The sequence below is a fragment of the Ictidomys tridecemlineatus genome, chromosome 8 (genome assembly GCF_052094955.1).
Source record: "Ictidomys tridecemlineatus isolate mIctTri1 chromosome 8, mIctTri1.hap1, whole genome shotgun sequence".
Taxonomy (NCBI): Eukaryota; Metazoa; Chordata; class Mammalia; order Rodentia; family Sciuridae; genus Ictidomys; species Ictidomys tridecemlineatus.
In genome coordinates this window covers 106,528,472-106,544,261 of record NC_135484.1, presented here as the reverse complement: position 1 = coordinate 106,544,261, position 15,790 = coordinate 106,528,472, and the positions used below count along the sequence as shown (strand labels likewise).

The 15,790-nt window shown below is 33.1% G+C and overlaps 1 protein-coding gene across 5 annotated transcripts in view; it reads right to left on the bottom strand.

Annotated features, from left to right (window-relative positions):
* The window catches only part of Supt3h (SPT3 homolog, SAGA and STAGA complex component), a 478,415-nt gene that overhangs the window by 251,606 nt on the left and 211,019 nt on the right, over nucleotides 1–15,790 (bottom strand). For 3 of the 5 annotated variants that reach the window (XM_040282738.2, XM_040282740.2, XM_040282741.2), the window contains exon 3: nucleotides 1,263–1,364. The exons of the other annotated variants lie outside the window; for them this stretch is intronic. In XM_040282738.2, the coding sequence (XP_040138672.1) occupies nucleotides 1,263–1,364 (102 nt within the window). The remainder of the gene's footprint in view (nucleotides 1–1,262; nucleotides 1,365–15,790) is intronic. 5 annotated transcript variants of the gene reach the window in all.

Below are 15,790 nucleotides of genomic sequence, written 5' to 3'. Positions count from 1 at the left end.
CAGTAGAAAAGACAAAACAGAAGTCAGGTAAGATGTCAAAGTGTAGTTCCAAAGAATAAGTACTCTAAACCCAAATTGAATAAAACTCCTTTGACAGCAAACCACAGCCTGAATTGAACTAGCATGGTATTCAATATACAGAAAAGAAAGGAGTCCCAGGAGTCCGAGGTAAGGTAAGAAGTATAGTTAACAAATCTAGTATAAAGTTGAAAAGATAATAGTCAGTTATGGTAAGTAACATTTTTAGTGCCTGAACTAGGCAACCATCCATTTTAATGATGTACTTAAACTGAAGCAGGGCACAGTGGCAAGAGCATATAATCCCATCAACCCAAGTGGATTAGAAAGGAGAATAATAACTTCAAGGCCAGCCTCAGGAATTCAGTGAGATCCTGTCTCAAAAGAAAAAAAAAAAAAAAGACCAGAGATGTAGCTAAATGGTAAAGGGGGTCCTGGGTTCAATTCAAAATGTACTTTACCTATAGAGGCTCTGCATTGAAGAAATACAAATCTTCCCTAAGAATTGTTAACCATAAATTCAACTTTCATAATATCAGAATACTTGATACCCATATAGACTAATAAAGCAAAAAAATTAGTTTAAAGTGATTTTATTGATAGCACTCATAGATATCTGGCAGTATCCCTTGAAGAACATATTTAAACAAACACCTGAAAGCATTCCCATTGAGGACATATCAAGGATCATTACTTCAAACTTATGATTTACAACATATACTAGGAAATAAATCATCATAAATGAAAGTGAGCAGAAGCAACAAATGGCAGAATCAGACCCATAAAGCTAAACATGCCTGAAAAATTAAATAATAAATTAACTATATAATTCATGTTTAAAACATGAAAAGAACACATAGGAACAAATACAACACATTGGTTAGTTATATTATTAAAAGCACCAAGGAGAAATATAAATAAAAAATATGATAATAGCATTTTTAAAATTAATGGGAGAGGGGCGTGGGGCTATGGCTCAGTGGCAGAGGACTTGCCTAGCATGTGTGAGGCACTAAGTTCGATTCTCAGAACCACATAAAAGTTAATAAACAAAATAAAGATATTGTATCCAATTACATCACAATACCAGACCTTAAATATACTACACAGCTATGATTACAAAAACAGCATGGTATCGGCACAAAAACAAACTTGTAGACAAATGGTAAAGAACAGAAGACATAGAGACAAACCCACATAAATATAATTACATCAGACAAGACAAAGGTGCCAAAAATACTCACTGGAGAAAAGATAGTTTAATCATCCTTTTTAAAAATAGGCTGGATGTGAAGAAATTGAAAATCTTCCACATTGCTGATGTGATATAAAATTGTGTGGCAGCTCTAGGAAAAAAGTAGGGGGAAACTTAAAAATATTAAACACAGAAATTGTATAACCCAGCAACTCCACTCCTATTTAACACAGGAAAACAGAACGGAATTTCAAAAGCTACTTGCACAACAGTGTTCATATTATTCACAGCAGCAAACATGTGGAAACAACTGAAGTATCCATATATTTATGAATGGATGAACAAAACATAGTACATATATTTCCTGGAAAATTATTCAGCAGTGAAAACAAAGATCTGGAACATAATGATGCATAAGTCAAATTTGAAAATACTATGTTAAGTGAAAAAAATCAGATGCAAAAGGGCACGTATTGGATAATCTTTTTATATAAGATATATAGAATAGAAAAATTCATAGAGACAGAAAATAAAATGGAGGAAAGCAGAGAAATGAAGAGTTATTGCTTAATGAGAACAGAATTTCTGGTTTAGGATGACGAAAATTTCTGGCAAAGGACAGTGGAGTGAGCTGCATGACACTGTGAATACATGTGATGTTATGAACTGTTTACTTAGAAAGAGTTAAATGGTAAATTTTATGTCATGTATATTTTATTACAATGTTTAAAGGATAAGAACTTAATGAATTTAAGAGCAGAGTTCATGAAGCTAAAAAAATTTAGCTTAATGAATTTAAGAGCAGAGTTCATGAAGCTAAAAGTTCTCTTGGACTTTGCAGACTTTAGAACTATAAGCAAATAAATTTTCTATTGCTTGAAAAAAAATTGTGTTCAACAACATATCTGAAAAAAATCAACCATAACAAACCATGGATAATAAGAGACTATCATGACCAAAGCTATGCCAAAAATTTGGATACTGTAGTGAAAGGAATAAATTTCTAGGAAATATAAATAACCAAAACCAAACCAACAAGGAAGAAACAGAATACTTGATTAGTCCTATAAATTTAAAGAAAGTCTATCAGTAAATAAAATAAACATTTCCTCGCTTGTTATGTTTTACCCAATTTGGAAAACTATGTCATTCTAACTTTACACAACTCTTTCAGAGAATGGAAACACTATCAAACTCACTTTTTGAGGCTAGTGTACCCTTGGTATCAAAATCAGAAAAAGAGCGGGCTGGGGATATAGCTCAGTTGGCAAAGTGCTTGCCTTGCATGCACAAGGCCCTGGGTTTAATCCCCAGCACCACACATTAAAAAAAAAAAAATCAGAAAAAAGATTATAAAAAAGGAAGATTATAATTTCAGTCATTTACATAAATTTAAAATTAGTAAACTTGAATATTGTAATGTATTAAAACGAAAAGGATAATATAACATGACCAAGTAAATATTATCCTAGTGATGATTAATTTTATGTGTCAAACTGACTAGGTCACAGGATGCCCAGATGTTTGGTTAAATGTTATTCTCAGTTTTATTCATTTATTTGTTTGTTAGTTTTAATTAGTTATACATGATAGTAGAATGCATTTATGCACTTTGATATAGCATGCATAGATGGGATATAATTTCTTATTTTTCTGAGTGTACAGGATGCAGAATCATATTGGTCATACCATCACATATACAAATATGGTAATAATGTCTGCTTAATTCTACTATCTTTCCTATCCAAGTATCACCTCCCCTCCCCTCCCATTACTTCCCTCTACCTAATCTAAGGTAATGCTATTCTTCCCTGACCCTACCCTCCCCAGGCCTTACTGTGCATTAGCATTTGCATATTAGAGAGAACATTTGGCCTTTGGTTTTGTGGGATTGGCTTATTTCACTTAGCGTGATATTTTCCAACTCCAACCATTTACTGGCAAATTTCATAATTTTACTCTTCTTTAAAGTTGAGTAATATTCCATTGAGTATATATAGCACATTTTCTTTATCCATTCATCTATTGTGGGACACCTAGGTTAGTTCCATAGTCTAGCTATTGTGAATTGAGATTCTATAAACATTGATGTGGCTGAATCACTATAGTATGCTGATTTTTAAGTCCTTTGGATATAAACCAAGGAGTGGGATACTGAGTCTTACGGTGGTTCCATTCCCGATTTTCAGAGAAATCTCCATACTGCTTTCCATAGTGGTTGCACCACTTCGCAGTCCCACCCGCAATGTATAAGTATACCTTTTTCACCACATCCTTGCCAACATTTATTGTTGCCTGTATTCTTGATGATTGCCATTCTGACAGGATTTAGATGAAATATTAGAGTAGTTTTGATTTGCATTTCTGTAATTGCTAGAGATGTTGAATACTTTTTCATATATTTATTGATCAGTTGTATTTCTTCTTCTGTGAAGTGTCCGTTCATTTCCTTAGCCCATTTATTGATTGGGTTATTCATTTTTTTGGTGTTAAGTTTCTTGAGTTTGCTATATATCCTAGAGATTAATGCTTTATCAGAGATGAATGTGGTAAAGAATTTCTCCCAAACTGTAGCCTCTCTCCTCAAGTTATTGCTTCCTTTGATGAGAGGAAGCTTTTTAATTTGAATCCATCCCATTTATTGATTCTTGATTTTCCTTCTCGCACTTTAGGAGTCCCTGTTAAGAAAGTCAGATCCTAGGCTGACGTGGTGAAATGGGGGCCTATTTTTTCTTCTATTAGGCACAGGGTCTCTAGTCTTTGATTCCCTGTGAGTTAATTTTTGTGTAGAGTGAGAGATAGGGGTTTAATTTTATTTTCTAAATATGGATTTCCAGTTTTGCCAGCACCACTTCTTGAATAGACAGACTATTGTTTATCCAGTGAATGTTTTTGGCACCTTTGTCTAGTATGACATAACCATATTTTTGTGGGTTTGTCTCTGTGTCCTTTATTTTATACCATTGGTCTTCAAGTCCATTTTGGTGCCAATAGCATGCTGTTTTTGTTACTATAGCTCTGTAGTACAGGTCTGGTATTGTGATGTATCCTGCTTCGCTTTTCTTGCTAAAGATTGCTTTAGCTATTCTGGTACTCTTATTTTTCCAAATAAATTTCATGGTTGCTTTTTCTATTTCTATGAAGAATGTCATTGGGATTTTAATATGAATTGCATTAAATCTGTATAATAATGCTTTTGGTAGTATGGCAATTTTGACAGTATTAATTTTGCCTATCCAGGAGCATGGGAGATCTTTCCATCTTCTGAGGTTTTCTTCAGTTTCTTTCTTTAGTGTTCTATAATTTTCACAGTAGAGTTCCTTCACCTCTTTTGTTAGATTGATTCACAGGTATTTTACTTTTTTGAAGCTATTGTAAATGGAAGAGTTCTCCTAATTTTTCTTTCAGTGGATTGATCACTGATGTATAGGAATGCATTTCATTTATGGGTATTGATTTTTATATTCTGCTATTATGCTGAACTTATTTATCGGTTCTAGAAGATTTCTGGTAGAGTTTTTTGGTTCTTCTAGTATAGAATCATGTCATGAGCAAACAGTTGATAATAATTTGAGTTCTTCTTTACCTATTTGTATCCCTTTAATTTCTTTCTTTTGTCTAAGTACTCTGGCTAGAGTTTCAAGAATCATGTTGAATAGAAGTGGTGAAAGAGGACATCTTTGCCTTGTTCAAGTTTTTAGTGGGAATGCTTTTAATTTTTCTCCATTTAGAATGATTGGATTTAGCATATAAAGCTTTTACAATGGTGAGGTTATGTTCCTATCCCTAGTTTTTCTAGTGTTTTGAACATGTACTGTATTTTGTCAAATGCTTTTTCTTGCATCTTTTGAGAAAATGCCATCAAAATCATGACAAGCAAGAAAAGCCTAGGATTAAATGGTTAAGTGTTATTTTATGTATATTTGTCAGAGTGTTTCTTAATGGGACTAGAATTTAAATCTGTAGACTATTTCAACCAAAGTGCTCTTCCCTTTGAGAATTGGCCTTGCCGAATCTACTGAAGACCTGAATAAAACAAAAGAATGACTAAATGAAAATTCACTTTGTCTTCCTAATTTTCTCCAAGCAGGGATACTGGTTTTGTCTTGAGATTCAGGCTTGAAATAAAATTGGAACTTACATGTTCAACTGTGCTGCTTTTCAGGTCTTTGTAATAGGGCTTCAACGACATACCACAGGCTCTTTTGAGTTGCCAGTGTGTGACAGCAAATCTTGGGACTTTTCACCTAAGAGATTCGGATGAAGGATACCTTAAAATAAGCGGTGTGTGTGTGTGTGTGTGTGTGTGTGTGTGTGTGTCTGTGTGTATGTGTGTGTTGGAGGGTGCCTCGGTTCTTCTATGAGAAACCAAAAAGTCAAAAATACTTTAAATTTTACGTAGTGTATTTATCAAAATACACTAATTTCCTCCCATTATTAAATATCACAAAGTACAACATTCTCAGCAACTAGAAAGACCACATGGGAGGATCACAAGTTTGAGGCCAGCATGGGCAACATAGCAAGATCCTGTCTCCAAACCAAAAAAAGAGTAGGGGGTGGGGGCTGGTGGGTATCTCTGTGGTAGAGCATACCCGAGTTCAATACCTAGTAGAGCAAGAAAACAAAACAACAACAACAACAAAGATGTACAAAGCTACACAAATTCAATTCATACCTCCAATTAATAACAAAATATACAATTGTCAAATTTTAAAGTTATCTCATAAGGGCTTGACAAAACATTAAGTTTGTAGAAAAGTTAAGACTTTTTTACCAATTTTTTATTAGTACACATGAGCTATCTAAATATCACATATCTAAATCTAAAATCAGATATATGACTTAATGAGTATATTAATTTTCAAGACTTGGTACTTCAGCTTTTCTCTATTTTTCTCACATTGCTTTTACCACATCCCCACTTTCTACCCTCCTATACACAGACAAAACAAAATATTATTTGGCTAGTTTGGAAGAAATAAAAATGAAAAATCACTGTACATAGGCCAAGATACTTCCTTTTAACTCTGCAACATAAGTAGTATTTGTAAGCCAGTTAAAGAGAAAATCCAAATAATATAATATTTGTAAGCCACTGACAGTTAAGTAATTGATACTCATAGGACTCTTTCTTTAACTGTTGGTCCCTCTGAAGACAAGCCTCACTAGTCACTGACATGTAGTCCCTATGAACAGAATCTAATATCATTTCTTTCACATGTATTGCCAAATGCCTACTGTTGGACCATATTGGGCCCTTATTTGTCATCCTTAATTAGTTATTTCTGCCAACATGCTTCCCAAATATGGCACTAGTCTTTAAATTTCTATTTTGTTTTTGTTTTATTGCTTTTAATTTTTTTGTGGGGGGGGCAGGGTACCAGGCATTGAATACATGGGCACTTAACCACTGAACCTCTGAGTAAACTTTCCTGAAAAGCCTGCCCCTCCTTGGTTTCCTGCACTAGTTTTACCACTGTAACAAACAACATTCCATTTTAGGAAGGACTGTGACTCTGGTAGCCATAATTACAATTAGTAGTCCAAAATAATTCTATTTAATAAAGGGATTGGTAAAGCCACTTCTGCTCTCACCCAAACAAGACTGATTTTATTCAATCCCAGAATCAATGGTTTCAATGGGCACTAAGGTAGTTAGCCCTAAAATACATAATTGAAGTGTGAAATAAGATCCTTCTTATAGTGAAGCTCCACTACAGGAATATGTATACTAAACAAAACCATGGAAGATTGTTTCAAAAAGCCTACAGAATTTATGATCAACTCTTTCAATATTTTTGTGTTATGCATATGTCCAATACAGTCTAAAATTGTGAAAGATTCTTTAAACATTTAATAAGAAAAAAAATCTGTGAATAGAAAGTGGCCAGTAAAATGAAAAAAATAAATACCTTCTATAGAGACATTTCTAAAACACATTAAACCACTTTTTACAAATAAACAGTAAATATGTACATAGTCATTGTGTTCTCAACAAAAAAATAAATCAGTAGAATTTCATCTCACACCACTTTTTCAAAAGAAGTTTTTTTTTTTTTTTTAAGGTGCAGATGGACACAACACAATACCTTTATTTTTTATGTGGTGCTGAGGATTGAACCCTGGTCCCACCAGTGCGAGGCGAGCACTCTACTGCTAAGCCCTCAAAAGCCCTCAAGAGTTTGTTTTTTTTTTTTTAAAGATTTAAAAAGGAAGGAACAAGATATGTACATCTTACTTTATATTGAGCCCCTATTTGTAATCCTTAGTTATTTCTGCCAAGATGCTTCCTAAATATGGCATTAGTCTTTTAATTTCTATTTTGATTTTTGGCAAGGATCGGGGTGGAGGGTATCAGGCATTGAATCCAGGAACATTTAACCATTGAGTTACATCCCCGGCCCTTTTTCACCTTTTATTTTATGATAGGGTCTTGGTGCGCTGCTTGGGACCTAAGTTGTTGAGACTGGCCTCAAACTTGTATCCTCTGCCTTAGCCTCCCAAGCTGCTAGGATTACAAGAGTGTGCCACCATGCCTGGCTCTCTAAATTCTAAAGTATCGTTTCCCTTGCGAAAATCTATTTCTAATTTCTAGATCCTGTGTAAATGTAAGTATCTGATGATGGGTCCCTGCTATGAAAGGCAGTCAACTCCAAACTCCTTTAATGGCATAAACTAACAGAGACAAAAAATACTTTAAGCAAACATATGCATTATGTATATATTGACTTCAGTTATACAAATGTCCATGATTTTGGTATAAAAGCATAACATGAAACAAAAATATCAAAGGAGATAAATTTTTAAAAAGGAACATTTTTTAAGTAAGCATTTTGTTTATAGATGTGAGAAAATCATTTTGCTACTCTCCCTTAAATATGTAATATATAGAGTTACTACCATGACTAACCTTTTGCAATCTGCCTGGGAATGAAGAGTTTTCCAAAATATTCTCTACCAAAGAGATCAACCTAATTAATACTAAAAGGTCAGGAGGAGAGGGGAAAAGTCTACAATTTATTGTTGGCGTTTTATGTGGAAATAATTTCCAAGACATAATCCATTTTTATAAAAGACTGGGCATACTATCGTAGAATGTTACTTCTTTTTTTGTACTCGTCATATTTAATAGATAAGTTTAGTTTTGAATCTAAAACAACTAGTCTTCAAATACTTAAGCCCTGATAAAGAACAGAAGAAAAGTGCATATTAAATTCTAATTTAAAAGAAGTTTTAATTAAAGAACTTCTGAAACAGAAGCAAAGTAGCTAAGTCTATTAATAATCTGTGTTATTTACTAAGAACAGAAGGCCCACAGCAGATCTGTTACTGAAGTATCCAGGAACCAAATATAAAACAAAAGACAAAGAGATATTTCTTCAACAACATGTGTGCTTCTCCTGGATGCTGAGCTACCTTCAATACTTCCACTGCCTACAAACACTAATGTGGTTAAATGATTCTGGATGCTGTGGTCTTGGGAGCTAGTTACTTTTTTTTTTTTATTAGCTCTGGTTTTCTGGATATTTTCCTACCCCCAGGTAACTGACATTATTTTGGAATGTACACCCGTATGACTACTGCTTGGTTTAAGAAGACCCTGGATGATTTTCCTCTCCAAAATAAAGTTTCCTTTTTCCCTTCAAAGCAACTTACTTGATTACACTTTTATAAACTAGATATTACTATAATACTCACAAATTTCTCTTAACTGGAATTAGAGTGAAAAGCATGAACTTTCATCAGCAGTTATCTAGCACTAGACAGCATATGCAAATAAAGAAATCATACTGTATACATCATTTTTGCCCAATATTTTTTGAGACTGATTTGCCCTCTGTTTAAGGGAGTGGGAGAGTGCAGAAGTTTGGTTATAATCAGTCACTGACAGCAATCAGAAACATAAACATATGTCAATTATCCTTATTCTTCAATACACCTCTAATTGTCAACAACTCTGATTTTATCGACCTGTTTCTCAAAGGAAGAAATTAATTCAATTGATAGTGGCTTTGAGAAAGCCAAACTTACAGGTAAATCAAAGTATCAAATAAACATCTAAGACAAGAGATTTCCTAGCAAAATTTTTTATCATTTGCTTGCTTGACTCCTCAACATTCATTTCCCCATTCCTGATATGAATTAACTTTGAGAATATTTTTAGAATCTTACTACATTCCATAAAATAAGTATAAATATCTGAAGGTATATAAAAATAGATATTTAAGTAATATTGATATGGAAATCTACAGACATATTAGTATATATATTTGTTTAAAATAAAATAAAAGGTAACAGGGAAACATTTTGAAAAAGTCAACACAAGTCATCTATACATATTAATCACTAGATCAATATTTATTGAGTGTCAAAGCCCTGCACGGCAGTATACACCTATAATCCCAGGGACTCAGGAAGCTGAGATAGAAGGATTGTAAATTTAAAGCCAGCCGAGGCAACTTCCTGAGACTTATTCTCAAACTAAAAAATGTAAGGGCTAGGGATGTAACTCAGTGATTAAATGGCCCTGTATTCAATCCCTGGTACAAAATAAAAGTAATGAAGAGTGACTAATTGTGCTGTTCTAGTAACTTGGAATATACTGGCAAACAAAACAGAAAAAAAAAACTGAGTGAAGTTACATAAATTACTAAATAATCTGTTCTCTAAAAAGATGACAGAAAATAAGGCAGTGTAGATCAGAATAGGAAGATGGGAAGTTTGAGATGGGGAACAGGTGAAATATTATAATTTTTTGATGTGTGAAAGAAATAATTTTAAAGAAATACACAAATTAGAAAATTTTATAAAAAAAATTTATGAAAGTTCATATAGAATTATCAATTATTCATATAGAAACAAAGCAAGAAAATGTGTATATAAGGAAATTTTAAACATAGCAGGATATCTACATGAACTTCTTCTACAATATGTAAGATAATTTTGCTTATATATCCTGTACTTTTAAGAACCTAATATCTGCATCTTCAAACACCAATACAACATAAAGAAAATTATTATAAATAGGTTTGAGGAATAAGAAAGATAATGAGAACCAGATCAGGGAAGAATCTAAATCTAACATTCAGTCCATTCATTTTTGTTTTGAAACAAAAACAGATAAAAAACAGGTCAGAGAAGTTAAGTAACCAATCAAAGTCACAAATCCATTGGAGCAAAAGCTAGAAATTTTAACTCACCCAGAACTCTTCTGTACAATATCTCACTAAACAAGTAAAAACTCTAACAAATTAGCAAAACTGGCCTTACATGATCATTTACCAAACATTAAGATTAATAAATTAATAAACGAGATGCCTGGTTCAATTACCTTGTGTAACAGTTATTTTTTCAGAGCTTTCAGAAAGATAACTAATAGATTCAAGAAAGTTATTTTCATTCCTTAGACCCCCCCAAACTTCCAATAACTCTAATAACTTACTACTTATTTTTACAGAAACACATTTAAAAAAAAACCCTAACTTCCTACAACTTTCAAAATAGATCAACTATAGCCAGCCTTGAAGGCACATGCCTATAATCCCAGTAACTCGGGGTTAGAAGCAGGAGAATAGCAAGTTTAGGACAAAAATATGCAACTCAGCGAGGCCCAAAGCAATTTAGCAGACCCTGTCTCAAAACAAAAAAATTAAAAGGACTGGAAATTTAGGATAGTGGTAAAGCATCCCTGGGTTAAATCCCCAGTACCTCCCAGATCCCAAAAATATCAACTATAAACACCATAACATCCTACATTCATGGAGAACTTTTCTCATTACTACTTAAAACACACTGTAGGTTTGGTGGTATACTTCACTGGTAGAGCTTGGCTTAGAATACATGAGGCCTTTGGCTCCAATCACTAGCACCACAAACAAAAACAAAAGTCCTGTAAAATAAGCAAAAAGGTTATTTTGACTTATATTACATAAGCTGGGAATTGGAGAGTCTCGATAAAATTAGGAGATTCGTCTATGGCATCAGCAATAGTAAGCAAAATAATTACATGGTATAATCAGTTCACATTGAGATAGGAGAATTTTCCAATATCAGATCTTTAGAAAAATTAAACATACAAAATGGATGTAAGTGTGAAATACTGTAGCAGCACTGTTCAGACTGATGGAGTCTTAGGAAAATACTTCTATAGTTAAATGAGTTTGGAAAATGCCTCATATTTTACTGTTCTTTAGATATGGAATGCATGTTAGCATATTAGATGCTTGAAAGGTTCTGCAGGAAAGAATTTTGATTTTCAATGTATTTACTGTTTATGTAATCACTTTTAGAGCCCACTTAGTAGTTACAAAGCACTGAAAAATCAACTTAAAAAAAAACAGACTTAAAGCCAGTTTCCTTAGCTCTGGAGGACAGAGAAAAAGCAAGTACAGTAACTCATCTCAATGGAGGAAAATGCTGTTATCCTTGTCACCACATGTAGAAACTGTCCAATCTTTAAGTGAGCCCCCTTTACTTAAGAAACTACTGCCAGAAAAATTCCACTGCTAAGCACAGTGGCACATGCCTATAATCTCAGTGACTCAAGAGGCCAAGGCAGGAAGATTGCAACTTGGCAAGGCCCTAAACAATTTAGTGAAAACCTATTTCAAAATAAAAAGGGCTGGGAATGTAGCTCATTGGTAAAGCATTCCTTGGATTTAATCCTCAGTACCAAAAACTGAGGTGTCCCCCAAAAGCTCATGCTTGAGACAATGCAAGAATGGTTCAGAGGTAAAAAGATTAGATTAAGAAAGCTTTAAGATAATCAGTGAACTGGTTCACTGATATGGGTTACCTGGGCATGTATGGCAGGGAGGGTATGGCTGGAAGAATTACATCACTGGGAGTATGGCTTTGGGGTTTACATTTTTTCCCTGGTGAGGACAACTCTCTGCTTCCTATTTCCATATCATGAGCTGCTTTCCTCCTCCACATGCTTCTGCCATAATGTTCTGCCTCACCTCAGGCCCAGTGCCATGGAATCAGCCAACCATGGAAAGAACTTGTGAAACTAGGAGCCTAAAATAAAATTCTCCTCCCCTCAATTGTTCTTGTCAGTCTTCCTGATCACAGCACTGCAAAAACTTACTAAAGCATTAATTATTCATTGAGGATAGATAAAAATTATTCAAAAAGTTACCAGATTCATGATTTTTTTCTTTATTTTGTTTCTGATTTTTGTGAAGGTGGGGTTCTGAATCCAGGGCCTTGAGCATGCTAGGCAAGTGCTCTACTGCTGAGCTATACCACAAGTCCTAATGATATATTTCTTATATGCAGCAGATATTTAGAAGAGGGAAGTGAAGGGGAAAGAAGGGGAGGGAGATAAATTAATCTGAAAGGACAGAAGATGGAGAATTAGCATAACAATAATAGTAGTGATGACAATAGTGGTGAGGAAAATGACAATCTCAAACAATTCATACTAAGGACTTACATTTGCTAGACACTACTGAACTTATTTTTAATGTCAAAACAACTCTATGACATTGGTACTACTATTATTTCCATTTCTTTTATTGAAGGGACTAAGGAGATTACACGGTGTCCCACCAGTCTTGACTACAAACTCTAAAATCAAATTCCTGGCTATTAATATATTATCTTTCATAGGAAATGAAGAAATCACAGATTATTTCAACTTCCACAACAATCACAAGTAAAATAAATTAAAACAACATATATTCAACAAGGGTGGTGGCTCCAATAGTGTACTGAATGACATTTGGATAAAATTACAAGTGACTTTTTGAAAAACTAAGCATGAAATATGCAAGTGATATAATAATTCAGCTTAGAAGATTAAGAGAAAAATCTGGAGAAATGGAATATCAAACCATTTTCTGTACTTTAACCAAGAAAAGGAATATATTAAAAGGATGAAAAAAAATCTTCCAGGAAATGTAAATAAACACCTTCCCTAAATGGATTCATATACATGAATTTATCACATGAAATTCACAGTACTTTTAAGTCTCAAGAATTAATGTTATATAGTGAAATTATATTAACTGGAAAAATCCATGGTGTCATTACACATAAATCAAATAGAAATTCCTGGGTTTCTGGAGTTCTATAAAAGATAAAATAATTTCCCAAGAAAAATCTCATCCCTGGGACTTCCTCAAATGACTCCCAGAATACAGGACCTATAATATCCATTACCTCAATTTCCTATGGAGTAAGTACTATCTTTTCTCTTACTGGAAACGAACTTCATTTCTCAAACCTGTTAGTGATTCTCCCCTTAAACTTGAGAGAGAATGCCTTATCAACTCTGATGAGGGGGAAAGCCTATGTTGTAATACCATAGGGTTTCCAGGATCCAAACAAGCTTAAGCTTAAACAATCTGAATATTGATAAGGAACTAGAATATTAGATATACAGTGTGAGTTCTCCCAGAAACAGGATCTCCCTCTTCCCCACCACTGCAAAGATTTCAAAATCTTTTTAATTATGATTATCTGACTAAGTTTATCTTTCACAGATGACTCAAAATCATATTTAGCATTACAAATTAAACTGTTCATAATACACTATTTGATTCTTCAATAAAATCACAGAAATTATTTCTACTTATAGACACTCTAAGAGTTAAGTGAAAGAGGTTTCATTCTTTTAAAATGAAGTACAAAAATAAAAGTGCCAGAGTTATGAAATTATGCTTTCTACATACATAAGCTTCAACTTCAATGAAAATGTAAAATTAATCTCTTTACTATATTCTCAACAAGGGTGTTATCTTTATTATGCTGTTAAAATGCAATAGCCAGGTGGGGTTATGGCTCAGTGGTAGAGCACTTGCCTAGCTTGTGTGAAGCACTGGGTTCAATTCTCAGCACCACATAAAAATAAATAAGAAAAGGTACTGTATCCATCTGCAACTTAAAAAAAAAATTAAATGCAATAACCTACATACAATCAGGAGTAAAGTAGGGAGCTGGCAGGGAATAGAAAACTAACAAGGCTGTCTGTAGCACTTTTACTCCATGTTATAAGACCAAGACATAACAGAAAAAAAATTGGTTTAATTCAGTATAAGTATTTCAATTTCTTACAATTACACATCCTTTATATAGTAAAAGAACTTATATACTATAAAAATTTCCCAATACCACTGAAATAAGAAAAAAGATGGGCTTGGGGTGTGGCTCCGTGGTAGAGCGCTCGCCTAGCACATGGGAGGCCCTAAGTTTGATCCTCAGCAACACATAAAAATAAATAAATAAAATAAAGGTATTGTGTCCAACTACAACGAGAAAATAAATTTGAAAAAAAGAAAAAAGATTTTATAAATTATTGATGTATTAAATATATCTTTTAAATCTGATTCCTACCAGAAAAAAAGCAACAGACTTTGAAAGAGTTCTAGTTCTTATTTTGGTAATTAACTTTAACCTAAGGACTAGTTAACAAAGATAAGTCTTAAAGATAAATCATCAAATAAATAATTTAAAAAGAAAAGATGAACAAGGATTGTTCTTATAACACTAAAATAGTTTTTTTTCTAATTTCCATAGAAAGGAAAAAATTGGAGCATTATTGAAGAGGATTACTGTAAGAAAGAAATAATTTGAAATTAAACAAGGAGGGGTACTTCATATGTCTTTTAAGCTGAAAACACACTTAATACTACACATTCAGATCCAATTTGCAATAATCATCTGCAAATTGCTAAAGTCTTTTGTTTAGAGTTATGTGTTCTGAGTTATGAAAAGTAGAAATTTGGGATCTATATATTCTATTTTCAGTTTTGTCATTAACATGTTGAAAATCTACAGTAAATTTCATTACATTAGTTAAATATTCAAAGAACCCTGTTATTTAACAGAGAGCTCCAGAACTTCAAATGTAAGTGTAACACTAAATTTAGTCCTGTTTTTTGGACTGAGTTTTCTAATTAAAAATGCCCAACACAGACATACATATACATATTAATTTACAAGTACATTTAGTTCAGTTTAACAATATTTACTGAGCATCAACCAGGAACATAAAGGCTTCAGAAATGCAATCAGGAATAACATCAAGTCCTTGTGGAAATAGAATATAACACATTGGTAAGTGCGCATACAAATCAATATAATTTTCCCTTTCAGTTAGTTTAATGTAAAATTGTACTATTATAAAATTTAAAAAATTTTAGAAGTATAAGTTATATATTTCTGGCACAAATATATAATATACAATTGGAAAAAACACTGACTTGCGCTTTTTTAAAATGTGTAAGGTCACCTAATAGGTTAGGAAAATAACTATTATTAAAATCCAGGTATAGGCAAATGGTTTCAGAAAAAAAAAAAGCCATACAATAAATATTCCCAGTGCTGGTGTTGTGGTTCAGTGGTAGAGTGATTGCCTAGCATGTGTGAGGCACTGGTTTGAGTCTCAGCACTACATATAAATAAAATCCATTGACAACTAAAAAAAATTAAAATAAATAAATAAATATTTCCAATTATGTAATCCATTAGGTGTCTGTTAAAACTATACAACTATCACTGTTATACCAAAGCAGCCAGTCATAATCTATAGAAGAATGGCTCTGTGTTCCAGTACAATTTTATTAATGG